General features: G+C 42.6%; 1 protein-coding gene across 1 annotated transcript; it reads left to right on the top strand.

Moving 5' to 3' along the window:
* Positions 1 to 920: 920 nt before the first annotated feature.
* LOC116947791 (ras-related protein Rab-4B) lies at positions 921 to 25,765 on the top strand. The gene is made up of 8 exons (XM_032963938.2): positions 921 to 1,074; positions 11,531 to 11,611; positions 12,816 to 12,930; positions 14,220 to 14,282; positions 14,450 to 14,604; positions 16,049 to 16,144; positions 17,484 to 17,599; positions 18,450 to 25,765. The coding sequence occupies exons 1-7, from the start codon at positions 1,059 to 1,061 to the stop codon at positions 17,597 to 17,599; spliced, it is 642 nt and encodes a 213-aa protein (XP_032819829.1). The 5' UTR covers positions 921 to 1,058; the 3' UTR covers positions 18,450 to 25,765.
* The last annotated feature ends 1,796 nt before the right edge of the window (positions 25,766 to 27,561 follow it).

Here is a 27,561-nt window from a genome sequence, read left to right as displayed (position 1 = left end):
ACGAAGCAAGCAGCAGTGGGTACAAACAATGGTGAGGCGGTGCCTGGGCCGTCGAAGCAGCAGCAGCAAAAACAGCCATGATCAATGCACTGTTGAATGAAGTCCTCCCCAAGTCATCTCCATCACCTCACGGTCCTGCGCTGTTGTTGTTTCACTTTGCATCCCACTGGGATTTTTTTGCACTCAGCGTTGGTGGTGTACGGTGCTTTTTTCAGGAATATTTTTGCTGGGTTTTTTTCCCCATGGATTTTCTGTTTGCACAGTTACACATAGTCACTTTAAGTTGTTTTTCTTGTTCGTGTTTTTGTTTTTTTGTTTGTTGTGGTTGCACACGATTCAAGAGCCGAATGGCTCACGGAGCTATACCAAAATAAACTGAACTAAAATAAAATCCACCGGCACCTGCAAGCGAACCGATCTCATCGCTCCATCTCTCGGGCTCGCCACCTCCTCTGGCTGCCACTCCAGTAGTGAGCAACGCGTTGTAGGTTGGGCTCGGTGCGTCAACCTCAAGCCTTATGTTTCTTGGTTATTTTGATGATGATTGCTTGTGTTGCAATCGAAACGTCGTGAGAATTGTATTGTTTTATTATTTTATTATTTCCCTCCTACGTGACTTACCGAAAGAACCAAGAATATTAATCCCTGCAGTCACGAAATCTTTAAAACGAAACTCAGCCTTCTGGTTACGAGGTTGGGAGTTACTCACCACCTACAGCTATTGGAGTGAGCAGGTGGAAATTTCAGGGCTGCACCTTTATCTCCTACGTCACTACCTCCCCCCCCCCCAAATCCAGAGGGTATTTGGTCTACTCTTCCATGCCGGCCAGACGTCTTGGAAGAGGTGGTAGTCACCACCTACAGCTATTGGCGTGAGCAGGTGGCAATTTCAGAGCTGCACCTTTATCTCCTACGTCACTAACCCCCACGCCCCCCCCCCCAACTGTTACCACCGATCACGTGACCCGAGCGTCCGCCATCAGCGCCGAGTTAGGAGGAGGAGCAGCAGCAAGAGGCGTAAGGCAAGAGACGAGCGGGGCAGCACTGTGTCAGCAGCGATGTCTGAGTCGTACGGTCAGTTTACCCTCCCCTTTGGATGTTGTGGTTGTGGTACTTGTTTGGTCGCTCGGTTTGGGGAAGGCGCGTTCTGACTTCACCGCTTCCGCTGCGGCTGGACTCGTCGCCTGGGGGAAGCCTGCGGCAGTAGGCCCGAGGTGTCGTCTGACCACGAATTATAAAAAAAAGTGTAAACAAGCCACAGGGGACTTGCTGTTAGCGGTGGTGGTAGTTGTTGGTAGTAGTAGTTGGTGGTGATAGTTTATGGTAGTCAGTGGTGGTGGTAGTAGCGGTGTTGTTGTTGGTAAGGGGGAGCGGCCGTGTACCGGTTATCGCGCTGCGCATCGAACCCGACGACCCGAGTTCGATCCCGGTTCACGGTGAAGATCAGTGACGATTATCTTAAGCAGTCTTGGGCATCCCCCTAGGTCTACTCCGCTTCAAATGAGTACCTGGTGCGGTGTGTAGTAAACATCGCCGCTGGGGAGACAAAGGCGGCCGGGCTTGGTGCTGGCCACCCACCCCCTCGTGTGCCGTGCCGGCCTTCATAGGTGCGCGCTAACAGTGTTGCAGGCTACACCGGGGGGTTGTTAGTACTGTATATTGGTGTTGCTCGTAGTGTGTTAATAGTGGTGGTGTTGATCAATGTTGCTATGAGTTAGTGGTAGAGTACTACACTTTTCTATAATGCAGTGTTCCAGCAAGTGTATGATTTTAATACAAATCAGTTTCCGTTGTAATTCATTTTTTAATTCTTAAAGGAGTTCCCCTTTTACTAAATAGCTATTAATAGGTAACTATTCATATGCCAATTTAAAACGGTTAATCAGGACAGCATTTTTAAGTAATTCTTATCAGTCTCCAACTATTATATTGCTCTGGCCTCTCTTTGTTCTCTTAAAGAAGAGCTATTGCTTGAAACGTCGGTTACTTTTAAGGTCACAGTTTTATAGACGAACGTGTTGAATTATTTGTGTATGCACCACTGCCAATGCCGTATCAGAACATAATGTGTTCCTGTGATAATATTACACGTAGTATTTAGTTAGTGTTAATGTGTTGATGTTTTTTGCTGGTGGTGTTGGCGTTTCTGTGTCGATGTAAGTGCTTTTTATCGTTCGTCACGGTTTAGCGACGTTAGTGTGTTTACAGTTGATAGTATGTTAATGTTGGTGTCTTCGTGCAATGGTGTTGTGTTAGTAGTTATGGTCTTGTGTTTTTATTACTGATGTTAGTGGTTTTAGTAGCGTCTGAGTAGTTGTAGTCTTCGCGATGTTAGTATTTTTATAGTTCATTTTAGACTGCAACCGTGCTGACTTTAGGTCTGCTTTAGTTGTCTCTTTTGCTCGATCACCTGCTGTAGTAACAGCAACAACAACATGATCATCACCACTGATTGGTAATCGTCACACATCCAATTTAACTCCTCTTCATCAAGATTGGGTCAGCCACGTAACAATCAGTCCCCATAATCACTATAATCGGTATCATACTATTGTGCTAACCTAGCCGTCATCAATGATGACACTGCGCCATCTTCATCACTGTCAATGCTGCCTTAGCTCTGTCATTAGCATAATATCATCAGTGTAATCGCGGACCTATGACCATCGTAATCACTTCTAACTTAGTTCCATCGTGATCATTACGTATGTGTTGATCAAAGGAGCACCGCCCGGTTAGGCGGCACCGCTAAATCAACATTGGTTATATGCGTAGATTGCTTCTGCCATAATAACGTGGAATTTCGACCACTTTCCGTTGGACTGCCAGTAAACATGGGCGACGCCAAATGCATTGTTAATGCACTGTTAACATTACAGTATTATTATGAGACGATTGTAATATGTTTGGACAGTATTGTAATTATCGCTCACTGTGGTGAATGATTTGTATGTTTTATCATTATTTTTTTCTCCTTCTAAAATCTTAATCGACCTGGACATCCCGATCATGGGGGGGTTTTCTGTTTGGTCCAAACCACACCCCTCCTGTGTTTATGAAAAACAGAGCTTTTGTCAATTGATTCGGTTGTCACACTTCAGTGGTGACCTTTGGGGTACATTGTTTTTGTCCTGTGTAATCTTAACGATTTGAATCTGAGCCTTCTATGACAATTTGTCTTGATTAGAAAGCTCGCCAAAATCCTGGCACTCCCGCCTTTGTTAACATCTGATCTGCACCTTCTAAATCCTGTGATTGACGGCTTGTGATTTGTGATTTAAAAGCTACGTGCTTCTTGTAAGTTTTGTTTTATTAGCGCCTTGGTTTGGACTTCTCTGTGGGGTTCTCTGTATTTTGCCCAGATTCTTAAGCAAATACTAAAACTTCATCCAATATTATTAAATAGACTGATTTCAGAACAAAAATAACATAACGACTTCGTTTACCCAAGAAGAACTCAACTGAGACTTAAGGGTTTTTAAGGAGGTGGGGGGGATTCATGCTTTGCTGATGCATCATCATTGTGTATTTTAGGCATGATCTAGCTGGCCTTGCCCTTAACCACATGTTTGCAGATTATTAATGTTATGCATACAGCAACTTCCCTTCTGCCGGTAAAAGCAAGTTAGGGTGTCTGTCCACTTGGGTCCATGTGACCATGTTCATATGACGTCCCAGCCCTGGAACAATGCTTTGCATCAACGTTATGATAGAACAAGTGCGTGGTGTGACAACTTGCATCAGACGGAGTAACATTGTCTCCAGAGCTGTTGGCCCCTGAATGCTGATATCAGGGCCACATTTAGAGTTGTTCGGTTACTAAATTTGTGCTTTGCAACAAATGCATTACAGATCTTGGCTCCATCGGTGGACTTTGGATACTCGTTAAGGCCAATATGCTCAAATGAATCTCTCAAAACTTTTAGATTCTGACGATGTTCATAGTGATAAGACATTTTAGCATTCACTCCTCCCCACCCCATACGATTCTATGAATTGTCATGATTTTATTCAATATTGAATATTGTTTTAATATTATGTACAGTACACACAGTTAAGTTTGTTACGATATTTTAAAGGTAAGATTTGCATACTCTGTAGATAATCACTTATTGACTTGAGGTTTTCTGTTTTGCTTAATGTTTTTACTCCGGTGTTTGTTATATGTAATATACGTCTCCCTTAAGATATACTAACTTATTTCTCAATGGGCTCTCGCCTGTTTTTAAATAACTATACGATTGATTTTTGATTGATTTCACACAGGGCTTAAAGCATATATCATGAGCATAAGAAACACTCATTCATTACGTGCCGGGTAATGACAATGTGTAACTGTAGAGCAAGAGTGGCGAAGCTTTCAAATAATCCCTTTGGTGGGTCCCTCATTAACATACCTCAGCATCATTCGATATTAACACAAACAATAGTGCGCATGTTGACAGAGTAGAAATATGCTTTGCAGTGACGGAAGAGACGGTGTGCACTGAAGTTAATAAACGCAGTGTTGCCACGTCGAAAATATTATCCCTCCAGTACCAAATTAGTGCGGATAAGATGCTTGCAGTCGTGGATAAATAACGTTTTTGGGAAGTTTTTACTTAGTAGGCGTTATGTGACCGTGGGTCGCATGACATGAATTTAGGGGCCGGATACGGCCTAAGGCTCATGTTTCTCACCCTTGCTGTTTACGAGAGAACGGTTGGTGTGGGTGTCATGCACATACTTCATTATAATTACAAATGCACTGAACATTTTTACAAAACTTAGTGCCGCCATGATTTGTTGGTGCTAGGGGTTAGGTCCTCCACTGAAAGCATTCTACCTGGTGATTATAGGAATAATAACAGCAAGCATTGTGTATGATCTAAGCCAAATCACATGGGGCTTTAACAAACAAATTCGCTTGTAATGTCTCCAGCCAATTTCCAAGCATACAACTGATTGTGATAATATAAATCGCAGAAATAATAGCTCCTTCCCGTATTCATCTCTCTACATCCAAAATAATAGTATTTTGGCACGTCCTATTGGCTTCACGGCCGTTTGGTGGCGCATCTTTGCAATAAAATTGGTTTGATACAAGCAAAAGTCTGGAAGGGTTTTGACAATCATTCTCTCATCAGCAGTCGTGCCTGCCTAAAACAATGTTGATTGACTGCCCTATGTTTAAAGGCAAGTACACTCTATGTTCGTAATGAGTCCTATTTGACACAAAGCTCTACAATAACACTAATTGTTAAACGTCATAGTGGAGACGATAGGAAATATTCTGTTTCATACATACTGATCGTAATGATTCATTTACAGCGCCAGTATACTTAATGGTATTGTCTTCCAATGACATTGACAGAATTCCTATCGATATGCCTTGCATTTTGTCGAATATCTTTGGTCGTCACAAGCTGTTTTTTCCCAACTGAATTCTTCCTGAAGCTAAAAGAACGGTAGAATTGCAGGAGTTAACATTTCCATATCAATGCGTATCCTCAAAGTATCTTCCCCACGTTTTAATTATTCATCGTACTTCGAGTGGAGATTTTCCCTTCACAATGAGTTTCATTCAGCCGCCCTCGTCCTGCTTAAAAGCTTTGAGATATGAGCATCAAAAGGGGAGAAGGTGGATCAGGCAATACAGAGGTGATATGGTTGGGGGGGGTGTGGTGCAGGAAAATGAGGGATGATATGGGGAGGAATGAGGGGGGATGGCTGCTTGTGGTATTGGATGCTTTTTACAAATGATCCGATTTTTGGCATGTAACAAAATCGACCCCCATCGAGAGAATTCATTGATTGTAATGATTTGTTGAACAAATAAATGATTGTTTGTCTTGTTAATGCTGCCTCGTTGTGTGCTCTGTCTCCAAAAAACATTCTCTCTCGTTTGTGTTGGCTTTCTCTTATGTGCTTTGTCTCATTTGCGTTGTCTCTATCGTGTCATACCTCTCCTTTGTTCGATCATCCTAAAGACACATGAGCATATAGTTTGCGTAAGTAGTCCATAATGGAATTACACGATCCCATATGTATTTCCTAATTCTAAGTATAATTTCAATTGCTTCATCACTATAAGTCAACTGGATATAGTAGCATAATTTAAACGGGAATGTTACATTTTTTAAACTATTGCATAGATTTGTACATTGTAAATCTAGAATTGTACATTGTAGTTCTCCGGTGTGTTATCTAATTCTGCTGCGTCATATTTGGCATAATGTTGGACATATATTTATATGCAGTTGCTGAGCGCAGGCCCAAAGTCTCAGCACTGCACTCTCAAAGTTTTAATAGATAACTTAAACTTCTTCTTTTGCACCGTACGTAGCCAACAAGAATAGTTAACGTGTGCATGGAACTTCTTAGGGAACTGAATAGTTCGGTTCTGATGTTTCGCTCCTTGTGCCTGTTGCTTAATTTTCTATGTAGCCTTATATGACCGATAAAATTATTCATAATTTGTTTATTTTTGGTTCGATCGTATAGGTATACCATTTGTTTAACTATAACCCTTCACCACCCGACTAAGCCAATCAAATCAATCTGTGAAACGAGACCAATTATGTGCCTGTAGCTTTATCAGGAATTGAATATTTCACCTGAAAAAAGTTAATTGGGGTTCAACGTTAAGATTGAGTAAAAAAAACTATTGCTTTCTGATGTGTTTTCGGGCTGTAATATGTGTTTGTCCGATGTTTTGTTCCTTAGAGCTTGTTCAGGAAGCAGAGAAAAATGTAATTACGAGCGAAACGTCGTGCTCAAATTTTAAATGATGTTGATTCACTCTTCAACACACCGGTGGGCTAAAGTAGTGAACTATTTGTCCTTTGTAAACGTGACACATTTTTTACTGTTTGGCCGTGTCGGGTGGTGGAGGGTTACGACACATTTATAAATAACGCGATCTAACCCAAAAACCTTTATTATGAATAATATTGGTCGCGAAAGCCTACGTGTTAAAAAGAGAAAAATGTTGGCGACATTGGGCTGAACAACATGGTTCAACTAGAAAACACAAGTCGGGGAGCTCTTCGGCTTTAATACTGTACTCCTGCTGTCTTGATTCCCCGTGAAGTGGCCCGATAATGTGTAGCGTTGCTATTCACCAAAGTATTCACTATCGTGGTCAGATATCAACCATATTTCCTTTTCCAGGCTTGGACACTAAACCCAATTTTTTTCAATAGATTATAAATATTTCACCTTGTACGCTATGGCTCTTATGTTCCAAACACTCTTTTTATCTGGTGCTGTCTAACGCATTGGTGCTCTTGCACAGTAGATTCACTTTTTGAGAGCAAAATTACTTATTCGTGTTATTTTGTAACGAAATGGTGGATCATTCACCGCATTATGCAAGCTGAATAGAGCTGGTTTGGAATTTTGTAACCGTGCATCTTCCACGTACGGAAGTGGCGAAAGATTTGCAACCGCATGTCAGATATTATTCCCGCACCGTCAACTGCGGCTGTGTCATTTTTTTTTGGCCTCTTCTGAAACAAAACTTTAGGCTCGCATAGCACGTATCTTTTTTTATTCGATCACCTGTGATTAGAACGGTTGTTCACGTATGGTGCGAAAGAAGTTCAACATACACACGTGATAAAACCATGTTTTGGGGAGGGGTGTGAGTAGTTGCCTGTGTAAGTAATGCTCTTGGGTAGAACATTTTTTTCTCCTGTAGGTCATTTGGGTCGATTCACAGAATGAAGGGTTGCTAATTATTGGTTCTTTGTTCGTGCTTGAAGTTGATCTTTCCGCTTCGCTTTTGAGTGCCCGATAATGTAGAAGTGAAAACAGAAGGATCACTAGGGCAGGAGGGAAAATTATTCCATTGTGTGGCGACTACAGGGAAAGGAATCGGAAAATGTATTGTTCATTGGGGTTGTGATCACGCCTCTAAAACTCTGTTGATTTGTTCAAACATTACAAACGCAACATTTTTCGTGAAGTTTGTACCGAGGAAACCTCACAGTTTTCCAGAACTATTTAAAGAGCGCGTTGTTTTGGGTGAGAGTTTTTAGGGTGCGGGAGGAAACTAGCGTAGCTGGAGAACTCTGACATGTGAGTGGGGACTCTCAGAACTGCCATGCAGATAGCATGTCGTAAACCTACTGGCTAAACTGTCTCCTATAGGCACAATGCTGTTGGCCAGCTGGGGGAGTGTGGGCGACTCGTGCACATCATGCCACTTGCTGGAATGTGCGAAAACACGCAATGAGAATCCTTCACTGGTTTTGAAGGTTAATTCTGTGTTGTGTGACTGCTTGGAATATAGTGGGAAAAAACCCCATGTTTGCAGAGATTCGTGGTAATATAAGAGGTTCCTTGATTCACCATGGCTCACTGTCAACAGGTTCCTGAATACGGTGCTTGGCCAATTCCACTAATGAGTGTTTGGCAAGTGAGAAGTAACTGTAGCAACCAGTGAAAACCCTTTGCACACAAAGGGAAAGCACTCAAAACTCCACACAAATATGTTCTATAGTCCATTGCTATACTGCTATCGTCCTGCCTGGCCATCTCGCAACCCAAGCCCACACATCACCTGGTATTCCCAGGCAGTCTCACATCCAAGTTCTAAGCAGGCTTAGCCCTCCATAGCTTCTGGGATCTGATGGTCAGGTTCGTTCAACGTGATTTGGCCGTAAGCAATAAGAAGGCACGGGATTGGTGCAAAGTCAAAAGTGCGAGTTGGGCCTCTCACTAAAGATGAATATGGCATGGTTCAATCCATTGTCCTTCAACCATGTGTGAGACCCCGTTGAGATATGTTACGCAGTATTTTATGAGTGTAATTCTGCATTGCATTGGAGGAATTCATCACGTACCATCCTGACTGCAGTTATATTTGTCTTTGGTTGTTTTTGCTTGGAGTGAGCCGATTGTGATTTCGAGAAAAGTGTTTTTTTTAAGGTTGCCGTCATTTGTCCTTTACGTTTTCATAACATCTCAACGTGTCCTTCATGGCTCTAAGAATAGTTTTATCTAAACTTTGTTTCCTCTTTGTGGCCGAGTGAACACAAACTTATTCCATTGTGAGAGAGTTGTGCGTTTCAGTTCTACCTCTACTGTTAAGAGTGCAACGCACAAATATCCCTTTTAGACTGCGGGGGCAAGTGTTGTCAGTGAGCCTCTATTAAAGGCGAGCACGGCACACAAGAGAGTACTGCGCCCAGCACTATGCCTGGCCGCCTTTGTCTCCCCAGTGCCAATGTTTACACGCTACACCGGGTACTTGTTTAAGGCGGAGTTGACCTAAAATGATGCCGAGGACAGGTTCAGATTCCATTTGCCACTGATGTGCGTAGCCAGGTATCGAACCAAGGTCACCGTTACACAGAACAGCAACATCAGCTATTGACCACTTCATGGTGGTAACATAACAACTGCACTTGTACCAGGCTAGGTGTTTCATGATTCCACATGGAGACATAAATGTTTTGCTGGCAGGTCACTGAACAGAATTTTGTTTTTAGAGGTGAGCAGACTAGGGTGACTGGAATTTGCATCACCTATTTTTTAAACGCGCAGTATTTAGAAACATGGCAAAATAAAATTTGAGCCTTCACATCACAATGAGCTGACAGAAAAAGCCAACTTTTGAGAACCTTTACGGAGCTTGTACATTACGTAAGTGTGATCAAAGAAACCCTTTGATCTCACAGACTCCAGAGCTTTAAAACTAATCTCCCCTTTAGTGTTCGTTGTCTGCCAGTACCATAGTGACTGTAACCCATCCGTTATCTGAATCCAAGTAGATAGTTACGAATATGGTAAGGGTCCTTCCGGAATTGAGCCTAGTTTAAATGTAAATGTATAAAAAACACATGTGCATGGTTGTGAGCGCGATTTAATTATGCATGTAATTATTGTAGTGACTCATAGCATGTGAGAAAATTGGCAACATGGTGTTTCTCGTCATCCATTAACAAGTATGATTTTTTGTCTTACAAGGGAAGTCTCTAGAGTTTTCACTTCCTACCATTTTATTACAGGAGGGGTAGCCCACGTAAACAAATATAAGCAGACAATGCAAAACATGTAAATTGTTTACTAAATCATGCTTATTGTTTACCTATGTAGAGTGGCGGTGAAGAGGTTTGAATGTGTCTTCTGTTTTATTACTTCTTAAATTAATGATTGCAGACACTGAATCATTGACCATCAGTAGATGAACAGATAATCATTAAACCGGTTCACATGCATAAAAGATGTGAATGACCAGTTTTTAAGTGAGACTGAGCAAAGGGAAACAGTAGAAATGAGACTGTACAATGAAGACAAAAAAAGAGATTTCCTAAAGTCGCATTGCTACAATGGCAGCTTCTTAGCTAAAAAAATCAAGTTTCATATAAGAATTGGTTTAACCAAGGTGTTAAGATGTTAAAACACCAAACCGAAACCTTTTGCAAGGAATCATGTCTGCATTAACCACACATACTTGTGGTGAATATGCAAAACACAATACCAGAGCATGTTTTATTTCGCATATTCACCACAAGTATGTGTGGTTAATGCAAACATTATTCCTTGTAAAAGGTTTCTGGTTAGTGTTTTAACATCTTAACTCCTGTTTTATTGCAAGAGAGGGTATAACCGATTCTTATATTTTGATACTGGGAAGAAAGGTTCCAAGTATGTTTCAGCTAAATATGAGCATACGCAAGTACTCAAGGGTTTACAGCTATAAGCCCATGGTGAAATTTCCACATTCTTGCGACAGGTTTGGGAGCAGGTTAACCCATTACACAACCACTGGTTGTCCTAACAAAGCACAGCTCATTTTATGCACGCCAGAGGCATGAGGGGCAGAGTTAAACCCCCCAACTTGGATTTTAACTTACAACATTATGTTTTTTGAGCCTTGCCCTCTCAAAAATTGTGCTGCTTGGCCACATACTTTTAGTATATAATGGGTTGAAAGATGTATAACCACGTGAGAGCCCAAGGGTTTTAATAATTGTATATTACCTGCTATGACATATGGAATCAGACTCATGAACATAGACAATACAATTATAACAAAAGTGTGCAAAGAAGCCTGGAGAGGTGCACACTTGGAATACACCGAGAAAGAAATAGGAGGCGGGGGAACATGCGCAAGCGAGAGGCATTGACTTAACTAAGTGGGATTGGACGTAAATCGTCGCTAGAAAGGGAAATGGTCAGCTTGTTGGAGTGCTAGACTAAAGGCAGCAACACGCCAGCAAGGTCGTCCATTGCAGAGATGGAGCAATGAGATCAGTTTGTGTGCAGGAGCCAGATGGATTGTTGCATTGCTCGACCATGCAAAATGGCGACAGCTTTGGGGAGGCCTTCATTTTGCAGTGAATCGATCATTGTTATTGCTGCTGATATTGATATAATAGCCCTTTGAAATGACAAGGGGCTGCCCAGACTCAAATCCAAAATCTCAAGAGTTCTTTGTTCGGTTCCTGCACTTCATTGCTGATAAACAATGAAATGTCTGCAATGGCATTGCCAAGGCCTCATTTTGCATAATGTCTATTTTGTGTGTGTGTTTCCACAGACTTCCTCTTCAAGTTCCTGGTCATCGGCAGTGCTGGCACGGGAAAGTCCTGCCTCCTGCACCAGTTCATAGAGAACAAGTGTGAGTGACCACACATTACGTGTCCTTCCTATAACAATTACTAGATCATGTGATAGAGCTTGGCTGGCTCGGGTGCATGAGTGGCCAAGGCAAGTACAATCAACTCTGAGTTATCCAGGGTATCTAAACTAAAACTAAGCTAAACTATATTTTACCATATTCTTGGTTCTTTTAGTAAAGTCACGTAGAAGGGATACAATAAAATTAGAAAAATATAAAACAAGAAAATTCTCACGACGTTTCGACTGCAACACAAGCAGTCATCATCAGGTGTGAAAACCACAAAAAGAAAATTGGTTGGCTATGTAAGGTCCACTAAGCTATATAGTTATTTTTCAGAAGCGGCCTGGCCACAAATGATAGCCCAAGAAAGTGGCTTATCATGTGGAAATCTATTGCAGTCAAATGGTCTAAACGCATGATTCTAGAGGACCGGGATAATATTCCATGCGGCCACGGGGAGAACATGCAAACTCCAAATATGCAGGGGTTAGGATCGAACGCACGACCTCCTGCTGCATACCAGGCGAGGTAGTTAACATCTCTTCCCACTGTAGCAAGATGTTATGTATGCTGAACTTATTTCGCACCGTACGTAGCCAACCATGCTAAGCGGAGGTGTGGGAGAAGGATAACAAACTAAACATGAAAAAGACGTTTTAAATGAAATTTCAATATATATTTTATTTGTAACTGGGGGGGGAGGGAATGGCCAGATGATAGAAAATACGGTTAATGCAAAACATGAAACTAGGCGATACGAACATATTTACTGCTTGCCTACATATAATTGGGGTAAAGACAGAATGTGTCATCTGCTTTGATTCTGAAAGCAATTAGTCATGAGTGAGGAGCAGCTAATAGTAGATCCAGTGCACGTAAAATGTGTGAATGACTGTGGAATACTATACTGTATTTTCCCTTTTCACAAGCACAGTTAATCTACAGCCTGGATAATCCGCCCAAAAATAGAGAGGTGACTATTATACAATCTATTGGATTGCTCTGTGTAGAAAACTGGGATGAGACAGCTTGGGGAATTAAGCGCCGTGACGTGTGTTTGGTATGTTTGTCGCGATCGATATTCGGCATGATGTCCGACGTTTCGCTGCATGTGCTGAGAGCTTTTTGTAGGAATAAAAAAACACGATTGTGGTTTACATGGCGTGCCTCATGCGTGCGACTGATGCTTGTGCGTGCGTAGTCAAGCAGGACTCGAATCACACCATCGGAGTGGAGTTCGGCTCGAAAGTTGTCAACACTGGCGGTAAAACTGTGAAGCTTCAGATCTGGGACACGGCGGGCCAAGAGCGCTTTCGGTGTGTGTTTTCCACATGCTTATGCCACCACTGCAAAATAACCTAATTCGCTGTTCAGTAAAACTTGCAATAATATGCAACCTGTGGCTCTGGAGCCGCATGCAGCTCATTAAGGATCGTCTCTTATTTACATGCATTGCGGCTCTTGATAGATTGAGTTGTTTTACCGAATTAGAAAAAAACGGCTCTTGTTATTTTGGTTTGCCGACCCCTGATGTGCAGTATTTAAGTCATGCTTCCTTTCGGTGTGGAATTAGCCATCGGTGAGCAACGGGAGCGGTTGTCTTTGTTTCTGTCCGGCACGTTGGTGTCTGGTCCTGGTCCGGTTCTCCTCTTTGCTGACTCGGCCTGAAATTAGTACTGTCAGACGCTTGGCCTGAATCGGCCCTGCGGAGACAATTTGTAATGTGTGAACTGACTGCACAACTGAACATAACAATAAGCTACAAGTATCTGCAGCAGTAACAATTGATAAATAAATGTGTAAACACCACACCACTTCATAATACATGAGTGTCAGCGACTGCTGTTATGCTTGCCCTTTTTCCTTTTATCTAGTAAGTGTACATTTTCGACTTTTAAATGTATAGTTATGTTTAAATGAATATGCACCTAGTACACCTATGATGGGTTTCTTTTTACTTTAGCACTGATGTATTTACGAGCTAGGCGAGCAAAATGTCTGTTGAGTTAATGGGCTAAGAGGTTGCCAACAACTCTTGTTATACTTGTAGTGAATTGACAATTAGCATCAAGCCAGCCAAGTCATCCGCAAATCAACCGCGAGGCTGGGTTTCTTACTAATTAATGACTTGTTATGTGATTGGCTGGATTGACTTTTGCACCGTTTGGTGCCTGGCCCAATAAACGACTCTGGTCAATAGATGAATATAAAAATGTCCCTCTGGCCTGCCTTTGAAGAGGCACCGTGTGAACACGAGAAATGAAAGTGGCCATAAACTGAAAATGTCATTCATCGCACTGGAGAGGCTATGCAAGCCATTGGACTGATGAAACTAACTAACCAGATTCTCTTTTAACTGCTAACCCTAAACAAACTAGCCCTCTTGTTAACCTTAGCCCTTATAATTAGACAACCAGCTACAAGTACTAGCCCTCCCACTAACCCTAATCAACTAATGCCATCTTTCAGCCTAACTAACCTGCCACAGCCAGCCTCTTGTACTAGCCCTGTCATGAATCTTAATCCTACCCCTACACCTCAGCCATCACCCCTTCGTGTTTGCTTTTATATCTTGGTGTTCACACCAAAATTGTTGTCTTCATAGCTCTGTCACCAGAAGCTACTACCGGGGAGCAGCCGGTGCCCTCTTGGTGTATGATATCACCAGGTAAACCTCATGCATGCCACAACCCTCTTTAACTTAAGGCCGAATTTCCTGCTCATTGCATTCTCCACCGCCGTTTCGTGGCGAATGGCATTTGCTGCTGTTGTTGTCGTGTGAGCGCCTGTGCGCCTACGTTCGTTCTAATCACCATTCCTTTGCTACCGCGGTAGCCGGGAGACGTACAACGCCCTGACCAACTGGCTGGCGGACGCACGCACGCTGGCCAGCCCCAACATCGCCATCATCCTGTGCGGCAACAAAAAGGACCTGGAACCGGACCGAGAGGTCACCTTCCTTGAGGCGTCACGCTTCGCCCAGGAGAATGGTTTGCCTCTCCCCTTCAACACGTCCACCTTCCCAGCAGCTACTCCCAGCCTTTGAACCTCCCTCCCTCACTTCCTGCAATTGCCCCCCCCCCCCTCTTCCATTGATCTTCATAGGCGAATCAGCTTGAATTATGTTTATTATTGGTTGGGCTGTGTACACCATATGTACCCTTATTAGCTGTTGTCAAGGAGATGGGCTTCAAGTGGCTGGGTATGTGTGGTTCTTGTGTGCTAAATAAGCCTCTTGTCATGGGCCTGCTAGTCTTAATAGGGGCTCGATAACAGCAGTGACACCAAACATATACATCTGTGTATGTGATGTTAATTTTCCTCTTTGTAAATCCCAGTGGGGGCTCACTAAATTGAAATGCCTTTTTCAGATGTAGGTGACAAAAATTGTATATTTTTACAATATTACAACTTATATTCGGACCATGATGCCCACATATATTGCATGCGTATTTTAATGCCCTTACAGGAAATGGCTTTGCTTTGGTGTTAAAGCTGCAGTCTTCCTTGTGCAGCTGAATGAGGACTAAAAACTTTAACTCTTTGAGTGAAATGGATGAGTGTGCTGGCAACTGGTCTGTGTACTGCTTAGAGGTATAATACTGAGAGATGGTCAGCTGTCAGCATTGCTCACATTCTGGGTTCAAATCCAGATTTGTGTCACTCGTAATTAAACCGGGTTCTCAAGTTTCATCATGGTTTGATGGTCTCAGCCTAATCACTGGTGAACGCATAATAAAAATATGAAATGTTGACTTCGGCATATTCCTATGGCAAGGATTAAACATTTTGGTTTGATTGTCATGCATAGAGTAACTCTTTACAGGGTATATAAAAATGTGCATCACCTAATGCAGATAAGAGGCCTTTGAAGGGGGCTTTGAGAAGTAGTTCCATTTAAAATAGGGTACATTACACTACTGATGGCACCTCCACTTGGTGCGGTACCCTAAGCTGTGCTTTGATTTTTTTACAACTAAGGTTTAAAGTGTGTGCATGCATTGGCTCTTTCTGTCCGTCCATACATTCATCTGTAACGGGGAAGGGTTCATCATACATCTCGTATAGAAGATGCAATATAAACAAAACGTTTGTGTAAAGTTTTGTCGTTATTAAGGACTTCCCGTTTGTTGAGTTTCAACCTCGTAACCTAGGGCCGATGTCCAGTGACAGATGCTTTCATCAGTTATGATCTTTAGCATCTCTTATAGAAGGCTCTGTCCCACCCTGTTGAAAAGTGGCCATATTGATCCAAGGGTTTGTGGAAACTGGGGAGGGACTCAAAGAATAGTAAACAGGACACGTTTTGCCCCGACAGCTAACTGTCGGCTTGCATAGTGCCAATTAAATATTTCCGAGGATGGTTCCGTACATGTAAATCCTTGCATATGCATGTGCTTTCTTAACCGTTGTTTTTTTTGCGTGCACTCACAGAGCTGATGTTTCTGGAGACGAGTGCGCTGACGGGCGAGAATGTGGAAGAGGCATTCCTCAAGTGCGCGAGGACCATCCTCAACAAGATCGAGTCTGGTCAGTCGTGTCACATTTACCACTGGTGAAGTCACCTTATAGGAGGTAGCGCTCGTACAGTCTTGGCAAGAAGGGCCTGGGTTCAATTCCCTCCTCGGGTGCCTTTTTGCGTGGAGTTTGTATATTCCGCCCTTTTGTTATGCATGAGTTTCTTCTGGGTTCTCTGGTGTCCTTCCATAGCTTAAAAAAGGGTACAATGTATGTATATTTGTGGGGGTGTGTGTCTTAGGGTTGCATCTGTATATGGGGTGTTTGTGGGTGTGCGTAGGTGTCTATGTATGGGGATCGGTGGTGTAGTGGTTAGCGAACCCGACTACCTGAGTTCGATTCCTGCTCAAGCTAACATCAGTGATGATTATCTTAACCAGTCCTGTGCCTCCCCTAGGTGGACTCAGCCTCAAATTAGTACTCATGCGGTGTGTAAACATTGCCACGAGGGAGACAAGGGTTGTCGGGAATAATGCTGAACCCCCCTCCCTCACCCCTTGTGTGTCATGCCAGCCTTCATAGGTGCTCGCTAACAGTACTTGCCCCAAAAGTATGTTAAGGCTATATGGGGGATAAGTTTAACACGTAGGCTTCCGCGACCAATATTATTCATAATAAAGGTTTTTGGGTTAGATCGCGTTATTTATAAATGTGCCGTAACCCTCCACCACCCGACACGGCCAATCAGCAAAAAAAGTGTCACGTTGACAAAAGACAAATAATTCACTACTTTAGCCCACCGGTGTGTTGAAGAGTGAATCCACAACATTTACAGTTTGAATTGCCCGATGATGCTGGATGTAATTACCAGCGAAACGTCGTACTCAAACTGTAAATGTTGTGGATTCACTCTTCAACACACCGGTGGGCTAAAGTAGTGAATTATTTGTCTTTTGTCAACGTGACACTTTTTTTGCTGATTGGCCGTGTCGGGACGTGGAGGGTTACAACACATTTATAAATAACGCGATCTAACCCAAAAACCTTTATTATGAATATATGGGGGATCTTTGTCTTTATGCGTGTAACACATGTCAGGAGTGATGGTAGAGTGGTTTGTATACTGTGCTATGAACCTGGCAATCCGAGTTTGATTCCTAGCCAGTAGCAACTGATATCTTGTACCGGTGTTGGGTCTCCCGTTGGTCAACTCAGCCTTGAGTACCTGGTGTAGTATTTAAAACATGAGCAGTGGAACAAAGGCATTGTGCTGGACACCAAGTCCCTTGTGCGTTGGACTGACCATTATAGGGACTCACTAACAGTCCTTTCCTCAGTGTTTTATATTGTTTAATGGGAGTTCCATATCTTGTTTGTTCATGCTGTGTTTATGTATGTGCTGCCACAACAGGGGAGTTGGACCCTGAGCGTATGGGATCGGGAATCCAGTACGGAGATTCGACGCTTCGACAGTTGCGGCAGCCACGGGGAGTGCAGGCCCCAGCCAAGCCTGACTGCGCTTGCTAGGTGCGTATGTGGAAATTACACAAGTTTGTGCGTGTAATTTTGTCTTAGTTTAACCCATTTATACCTTGGTCTGCTCCGTGATCTCCTGCCAGCAAGTCTTTGACATGAGAATAGGTTTTTCTCCTTTTTCTGGCAACAAAACAGGTGTTAAGATGTTAAAACACCAAACTGAAAGACCTTTTACAAGGAATCATGTCTCCATTCACTACAATACTTGTGGTTAATGCAGACTGGTACTGGCAAAATAGGTCCCATGAAGTCTCTGACACTTCACATTGCATCACAGTGCACCAAATCTGGTGCAAATGTTATTGTGACATCGCCATCACTTAGTGGCGAATGGCAGTTGTTATTGTTCTGTGTACTAGCGACATTTGTTCGAATTCCAGCTAAACAAATCAGTGGCATATAGCATCTGAACTTGTCCTAGGCCTCCTCGACTCAGCCTTCAATAAGTACCTGGTGTGTATTTATGTATGGGGAGCAGTGGCACATACTAGAATACACTGCAATTATGATCATGGTGCCCTGGGTTTGAGTCCCTGCCGTACTGGTGGAGGGCTTTTGCTTATAAGACCAGGCAGCCCAACAGCATTTATTTAACGGGCCGCCCCCTGTTGAAGAGAATCGGAGAGGTTGGAACTGATCCAAGGTTTTCTTGCGTAATCAAATGCTAGAAATGTTTGGGTCATTAAAAAACCCATTTGTTCATGCTCTTAAATATATATTCTTTGTTAATTATTTAAAATCACTAAAAGGTGCTATTTTAATCCGACATTGCTGTTAATATAACTTGATTAAAATAAGTAATAAATGCGACCCTAATGAATATTTTGTTTTGTTCCCAAAGCTTTTGAATTCCGTGCTCGGCTGCGGAGACTTGCAGGAAACGGCGAGGACCAGGAGTCGCTCCATTCCAGCGACCCCCCCCCCCCTCTCCGTGCGGCGTATGCATCAACCTTCTGGCCAAACCTTGACTCCTGACCTTTTGACTTTGACGTTGGAACTCATTACCTCCAATCTCTGACCCTACGCCTCCCATTTTCCCACTCCTTTCATCTCATAGAAAAACCCTGCTCCCTCAGTAATCCCCCCATGTGATCGCGAGGGCACGTCCATCAAAACCTGATGCCACTGTCACTTTTGGTGCGGCTAAAAATGATCAGGCTGTCGATCCGATGATTGAGTTGGCTGCACCTTAGTTATTCATATTCTTACTTTTTATTGTTATTTTATGGCTGTGGGTTGTGCTTCGGCCAAAAACGAAAGGTTATTTGTTTTCTTGCCAAATCGAATCGGAGAGAGCGTGCCCACAATGCAGTTGTTGGGAGCAGCGCCATGTTGGGAATATTAACGCACTGACGGGCGGGGAAGTGGCGCTGCCCTTCACCTTTGCCGTCCACTTATTTTGGCGGAATGGAGCCGAGTTGGCAAAAACGGGTGTCCTGTCCCCTTCCACGCCTGTGGAAGTCTTCCGCCCACCCGTGGGTTTGATGTCAACGCAGCGCAAGAAAGCCAGCGGTGACTGCTCAACGGGGCAACACCGCACCCACCGCATGTGACTTTAAGTATCTGTGGCTAAACCGCCTGTTGTTGAAAGCATCGCCAAAAAACAAAAATTAGCCGGGTTCTGTTCAGAAGCCTGCAGGCCCGAATTGGCAAACACATTTGCTTTTGTGAGCTACTGCACACATCGAAATGCAAAACCTCTCCATGGTTTTATTTCTATTGCATTTTGGATTTGCGATCCGCTCTGGGATGCATGCCGTTGCGATGCGTGCGCTGTGTAGCAGCAGAGGAAGGCATTGATAGACTTGGCCGATGAAGTCAGGGAGGTCGCGTGGCGAAGTGGTCGTCCCGAACCCTCTCCCATGGCTGATGGTAGCGACACGTCAGTAGCCACTTCCTCAGCCGCCAATACCGCCACTCTCTTCCACAGCCGCCTACACCTTTGCAACAGAAAAGGGCTGGGTGCTGATCGATCCATGCCACATCGGTTGTGCCCAAGATTTAGAATCTTGCACCAAAAACTAGAAGTTGCCAATGAGGAAATTATACATTATTTCGCCTTTTTTCCTCAAATTCCGAATTGTTTTTTTTACATCAAGTCCGTCTTAAAAAAAAGAATGTTTTTAGACCGAAGGAGTGGTTGCCATTGGTGCCATGTGAGTTTGTGAAGGCGGTGGCACAAACGCGGGGTTCTCCATTCCCGTTTCTATTCGTGTGAGTGCAAGGGGTAGCGAAGTGTATTATTGCCATGCCCGCCGTCCTTAAATTAATCTGCTGCAGGGCGTGCAGACTTTGTGCACCTTGTCTTTAATGTATGTTTCAGTTGGAATTGGGAGTGTTTCCAACTTGGCTGTGATTTGAAGGTTGGGTTTTTTTAATGCACGTCTGGCTGTGTAACCATCCGGCCAAGCACACACGGCCGTTAGAACAGAAGGTGTGGAGTTCAAATCTCGGTTGCTTTTCATCCCTCTTGGGGGGGTCCACAATATATACTACTGTGTTGGAAGTCATTTTAGGGGATTTCCTATGGATTTAATTGCCCCTTTCCACAGGAATGTGTCATTTGCACCCTTGGCTCAGGGTTGTAAATGGGAGGTGAGTGCCACCCCCACTGCTTAGTTCAGCAGAATTCTGCTTCGACTTATTTTGCCTTTCTGACCAGTTGAAAATCCAGCGAACAGATCCCTCATACCAATCATTTTACAGTGGTAAGGCATGAAACGACGTGGTTTAGTGATGTATTGAAATCTTTTCTTACACTCCCGATGGAAGCATAGAATAGTGCAGAATATATTTTTGTTTTCCCCAGGCGTCATGGCATGAGATGAAGTGTCCGTTGGCAATCTCGCAGAATAGTGCGTCACCCCGTGTTCGAGAATGCTCCATGGAAGGAGATGATATCACGGAAATTGTTCTGAGAACTTTTCCCACGATGAATTGTTCCATCACATTACAGTCAAAGAAGTAATTTTTTTTAAGTCTCAGAGCTGGGATATTTCAAAATTAAGTGAAAAACAACATTTACTTAATAGAATCTTGCATTCTGTCATTAGCGATCGGCATGAGACATGAAGGCGCTTCACTTTCGAACCTGGTTTAATCGCTGCTGAGGACCTGGTTTTGAAGCCAGGTTCTCAGCATTGCCGGCTCAGTATTGGTGTTATCCAAGGAGCATAAACCATCACGTGAACTCCGGCAATAAAACATCATGCCATAGTTGAAAGCGCTTCGGTGTTCGCAGTCTCGGCATCATCCCCGTTTTCGGCGCCTTTCTCCACGGGATCGCCGATTCCGCTTGAGAGGTTACGACCCAAGTGGCCACGTTTTGTTGCGCAGTCAAGGTCGTCTTGTACACGCATTGGCCTCTCTCGGTTAATGCGTCAGCACTTTTCTCTTGGGGGGGGGGGGGGGTGGGAGGGATATGAGGTGGACAAAAAAGAGGAGGCTTTTAAAAATAAATATTTAAAGGACTACTTTAATGCAACGTCCGCTTTCCCGGGTGGGCATGAGTGCACCCATGGCGGCGCTTATAAGCGTAATCGATGTAACGCGTGTCTGTGACCCGTCCATCATATAACCGTTTTGAGTGTGTATCAAACACACACACACACATATATTACTGAATGTATCTCCCAAGTTTCTGTGTCGTTGGGGGAAAGCCTCTGTAAAGCGGGCGGTGGGGGGTGAGGGGTTGAAAAAAAAAATAAAACGGTATCAATGCACTCCCATCTCAAACTGCTGCCGCGGGTCGTGTCTCCAGACGTTGAAAATCAGCGTTGAACGCCGACCGGACGAGCCACGTGTGAGCCACGCAGCACCGTTAGCAAATATCAGGCCGGCTTGTTTGGTGGTTTTTTTTTTTTGCACAAAATATTTGCACAAAACACAGAGGTGCAGTAACTGCACCGTGTGCAGCACGTGAACTGAGAACGTCTCCCATGGGTTATTGGCTACAGAGATAATACACACGAGAGGCATAGAAACATGGTCCCGTGTATAATCACAGATGGAGGAAGGCATCGATCTTAACGTGATTTTTTTTTGTCGTATTGTACTAAACACGTTGCCACTCTTCTTTGGATGAGGTGGGGAGACTGCTGTTGGTTTCTGGGTATGTGTGAGGAGGTCGAAAAAATGATAGGTGGAATTACCCATTTAGTCATCTATTTGCTCTTCAGGCAGGTCCATGCCCGAGCGATCAGTCACATGACTGAATCACTCTCGGAATCGCACACCTTAATCGCCTCTTCACAAGTGAACGTTTCTGGTTGCAGAGACGGCAACGTATAAACGACCGAGTTGCTCAACTGGCTTGGAACCCGCCTTTTCACTCGCCAGAAATGCATTGAATCTTGCGTGCGAGACTCGATTCATTTCAATGTGTATGTGTTGTATTTAATTGGTTCATGTTACCTTTGCAGCCACTATAGAGCAGCTAGCAGCTATATACATTGCTGTACCACTCACCCAGGAAATAGTGGTGCAGTCTGTAGCAAATTGTATAGTCTGCGGCATCTACTGATGTCTGTAAACCCTGACCAAACTCGCCGAGTGGAACACGTTGGTTTTGCAGTGGTAGAGATGCATTTAACATTATTGGTTCAAAGGTTCACGATATGCGGCATATAATCTAGTTTGTAATTTATTTTTATCACGAATCATTTTCTATGTAATTGGGGTCCCATGTGATTGCTGCAGCCATTAACTTAACATTGCTACATTCGCCTCTGTTGAAAAAAAAAATCTTGAACTGTGATCCTGATTTGTGATAATTCATCATAACCTCCCAGTGGACGGGGGCGGTGGTGGGTGGCTGTAGCTCACTGCGCCTCTTATCGGTAAATTCATCTTTGGTACACGGTTTTTATCACTGCGTGAGTTTGAATTGGAAGTGCATTAGCCATAATTTTTGTTGTTGCCATGCTGAATGTAATGCGTTGAAACTTTACGTGGCTAAATGTTATATTTTAGTGTTCTGTGACAGCCTCTCCATTGCCTTTGTCTTTTCCGACATAACCTTGCCAGATTTTAGATGTCCCTGTTTTTTTACATTCATTGCCGTTAACATAAATTTACACGACCTCACACAAGTAGATTAAAAAAATCCGTTTCATATTAATCCTACAAATAACATGGGCACATTAACCGAAAAGGTACAATTTTGGAGGGCTAAAGTAAAGCGGAAGCATTTTACGGTGAGGCTTGGCCACTTGCTGAATTCATGGAGCAGTTGAGGAAAGGGGGCGTGTGCTTTCATTCACAAATTGCTACTTAAATCTTGACTTAAAGCTTTCGTGACTGCAGAAATGCATATTCTTTAGGTCTTTCGGTAAAGTCACAGATATGTTCAAAGAAAACAAAAAACTACGACGTTTCGATCGCAACACAAGCGTCGTTTTTTTGTTATTTGAACTTATCTACCTGACTTTACCGAAATACCCAAAGAATATAAATTGCTACTTGTGATCAATAAGCTGTGTGTTATAATGCCATTGTGATAGATGCGCTGGCGATCACGGGTGTGTATTGCGATACTTTAGCTGTGGGGAAGGCAGATATCACCCTGATGCCTGGTTTATCTTGAGGAATACATATATCACAGGCATCGCTTGTATCATCCATTTAAATGAATATCCACATGTAAATAGGTATTCCCATGATCGGTTGTGTTTATTTGTATGGGATAATGGTGATCCCCGTTAGTTAAGCTCTTGGCCATTGTCGGCAACATGAAGCTATTGCCACTTTGACCAAGCGCCTTGTGATGTAGGCAATCCCATCGCATTGCCAACCGCGACACAAGGCGGGAGCAGCCAGCAGTTGTAACGGTGTAGAGGTTTGTGAAGTCTGTAGAGCGATTGCTGAATGTTTACGTTGATGTTGGAACCAAATTTGATGAGAGATGAGGACATTTAACGAGGTCTCATGAACACCCATGTTTGTTGATGGCCATTTAATAACAAAACAAAAATAGTGTTTTTACGGCATGATTTATAAGGGTAACATTTTTCGTGAATGCGATGAATTTTAATCTTTGTTGATTGCCATGGTGGCCAATTCTTAAAATGTCCTGCAGTGTAAGTTAAATGTTTCTTATTTGGAATATCCTTTATAAATGATTTTATTCGGCCTGGCTGTCGGTACACAAAAGTAAAAAAACGTCAAAAATACACGTCAGCAAGCACTGGTCTCGCGTAGATCATCCAAAGAGTGTTCTTGTACTAAATGGTAAGATGCCGGATGCGTCATCGCAGATATAAGCTACAGGGCTCTGCTGGTTAGTGATGTAACAGGGTACCAACATTGTAAGGATATTCAGATCCTGACCATACAGTTTCATTTAAAATCGTACATGCATGTGTACAGTCGTTTGGTCAAATCACTGCTGGTTGAAGGCCTTCCCCCCCATGCAGTGCCGTTTGTGAGGGGTTATTTGACCATACTTTACCCCCCAAAAAACATAGCTCTTGTCCTGCAGATACTTAAGCACATCCGTACCCTTGCTTAGATAATTTTGCAACTTCATTAGGGAATTTCTTTATGAAAACAAAACAATTTTGAGCCACTTTCAAGGGTGCCATGGTAGTGGTGTACACCACAGTTTTTGTGCTATATCGTCTTAATATTTCACTATCGTGATGTCACTTTGAGTGCTGCAGTGGCAACCTTGAAAGTCAAGTTAAAGTCCCATTAAAGTTTCAAACTTTTGTCAGACAGCTAAGATATACATCTTCAAGATTTAAGTTATTTGGGTTTTTTTCTGGTTCAGTTTTTAAAAGGAGTGCTGTACCATCTTTATTAACCGTGGTGGCGGCGGCAGCAGGAGCAATGCAGATGCGAGTCATAGTGTAAAACTTAGTATTTCTCTTATTAATGTTGACAACATGCAGCCCCTGGCTTTTGGGGAGGGTTTTTTTTGTATGTGTGATGTCATCGGCATTCCTCCCTTCGTCGCAACAGTTGTCGCAAAGTTTATTCTCTTATTGGTTAAAACCCCTGGTTCTCCCGTCTTTTTTTTGGTAAAGTATCCCTTCCCTCCCCCATCCTTGTGCACATTCAAAATGTATATTGCCTGCAAAGTCGGCCATGCCGTAGCTTGCATCCCTTCCTGTAAGGCTGCAGGGTGCAACCCTTGGGATTGAGAACCCGCTGGGTTGAAGCATTCGAAGTGTGCGCTCTGTTGACCCTACGAACGTCGACTCATTCGGCTAGAGCGGTTGAGCCAGACCTGACAAAATTATGCTGAAGGGACGATGCTTTAGTACATGTTTAATGCTGCAGGTCGTTAAAGCTTTTTTTTCCACATGCATTTTTTTAAATGGAATTATTGCCAACACAGGAGAGAGAAAAAAATGTCAAGGCAAAAAGTAAAGAGCGAGTGTGGCCTCATCATGGAGACCAATCTGTTTTTATTCTAGCAATACGTTTTGACGGGTTGGGGCCATCCTTGACCCGAACGTATCACCTATGAATTTCAGATTGTTGAATTGATTTACGTAGGATTATTTAGGCCAAATAAAAGCCATCTTCATTTCTTATTGAAAACAGAATTGTCAAATAATGCACGCTGAGGTCCTGAAAGAGAACTTGCCTTTTAAAATGCCATCGCGGGCCACATCGTATTCTCTAAATGGCTTTTTGTTTTTTATACATGCTGAGAAATGTATCATACATGCCCTCTGTTTGGGAATTTATTGTGGGTGGGTTTGAATCTGTCCATGCAGTGCAACCTAAACACTTTGCGCCTTCACGTACATTATTTGATGGTGATCATCTGCAGAAGTTAACGCTGCTCGATTGGGATTCTAACTCATTGGAGTGAACATGAGCTTTTAAAATGTACGATATGTATTGTAAGTGACAGGCAGATGAACCACTAGCATAACTGCCCAAAACGGCCACTCAGACCAACAGTCACTCGTAGCTTAAAGACAAATTCCCACGTGTTTAAATATTTACTTGAGATGATGTAATGTTGATGTCCTGTTTATTATTATTACTACTGTGTTATGCACGCCTGTTTATGAATGATACTTCACACTCTCCCTTACCTGTGCAGATTTGTATATTGGGATTTTTTGTAGTTGCTGCATCAGCATTTTTTTCATTTTTTTGTTCACAAGTACGTAAATGAAATAAAAATTCCATTAACGATTATTCTTGTTATCGTTCGAGAACCGTTTTATTGTTTTTGTATGCAACATTTGTGATTGTGCAAAATATTCAATAAGAACTTACAATTTTAGCTCCTCCAAATTAAACATTGTATTTAAATCTGGTAGATGATATCCCATTGAGTTGACATGCCTCTTAGATGATAGGTTAATCTGAAAGTTAGCCCTTTGACTCAGGGGTCTGAGCGGTGGCGATATGTTAACTACCTTGCTTGGTATACATGAGGTCATGGGTTCAAGCCCGAACCTGATGCCTGTATACTTGGAGTTTGCATGTTCTCCCCACAGTTGCGTAAATTGTTCTCGGGGTCATGTGGTTTTTCCCTCCATATTTAGAATCAACATACATTTAGAGTATTTTGCTGCTATACATTTCGACACAAGCCACTTCATTTTAGGGCCAGGTTACGTATAAAAAAATAGCTATATAGCTCAGTGGGTCTTACCCGGTAAAATAAAAATATATATATAGTTTAGTATTTAGCACTAAGCCTGCGCTGCTGAAATCCTAGGTTTGAATCCTGGTTTCAGCCGTTTGTAATTAAATTGATTTCTCAAGTTATAATGAGTAAATAGCCTCAGATCGTTCTCTAATGCCTGCACAGAAAAACAAAACGTTCCATTAGATTTTTTCCCACTTTCCCAAAATTCTGACTGGTGAGATTGAACAACTTCAGCTTGTCTTGTTAGACTTTTTTTCATGGCTTTAAAGAATATGCCCATTGTGTGGCAAAAGAGATATATTGAATCAATGCAGGAGTACTGTATCTTATGTTTTCAATGCCCTTTCTCTGACATCGAGTGATGCACTGCTCACTGAAACTTTTCAAAAGGAAATGTCTTTGTTTTAAGACAATCAGTTGGAATATATACGTAACCAAGTATTTATAAGTTTAACACGTAGGCTTTCGCGACCAATATTCATAATAAAGGTATTTGGGTTAGATCGCGTTATTTATAAATGTGTCCCAACCCTCCACCACCCGACACGGCCAATCAGCAAAAAAAGTGTCACGTTGACAAAAGACAATTAGTTCACTACTTTAGCCCACCGGTGTGTTGAAGAGTGAATCCACAACATTTACAGTTTGAATACGACGTTTCGCTGGTAATTACATCCAGCATCATCGGGCAATTCGCCAGAATGGTAAAGCCCTCACTTGCTCCCGGTCTTAAATAGAGCAACAGGGCGACGTCATCATTTAACTCATTCAGGTGCAGTAATTATATAATCAATTGGTAATCAGTCAATGGTTATGATTAGTAATGAGTTGTAATGTGTGTTATTGTGAATATATGCTACATTAGTAATCCGTTAATTAGTATGTGTTTCGCCTATAAGGAATTGTAATATGTATTATTTAATAATACGCTTCCAAGCCGCACTAAGCCTATAGCTATCAGAGCGATTAAAGTTATTTCTATTTCTCATAACTGTCGGCAGTGGCAGAACATGCTTGTCAACAAGGACACTCAATTGATTTTGATAACGTTGAAGTGTTGTGTAAAACTAATTATTACTGGCAAAGACTAATTAGAGAATCCATTGAAATTGAGAGAATAGAAATAACTTTAATCGCTCTGATAGCTATAGGCTTAGTGCAGCTTGGAAGCGTATTATTAAATAATACATATTACAATTCCTTATAGGGGAAACATACTAATGAACGGATTACTAACGTAGCATATATTCACAATAACACATTACAACTCATTACTAATCATAACCATTGATTACCAATCGATTATATAATTACTGCACCTGAATGAGTTAAATGA

This window comes from Petromyzon marinus, chromosome 31 (genome assembly GCF_048934315.1).
Source record: "Petromyzon marinus isolate PM22_M1 ecotype Great Lakes invasive population chromosome 31, UKy_Petmar_22M1.pri1.0, whole genome shotgun sequence".
Lineage (NCBI taxonomy): Eukaryota > Metazoa > Chordata > Hyperoartia > Petromyzontiformes > Petromyzontidae > Petromyzon > Petromyzon marinus.
Note: the sequence above shows the minus strand (reverse complement) of the source record. Positions and strands in the feature narration are given on the sequence as shown.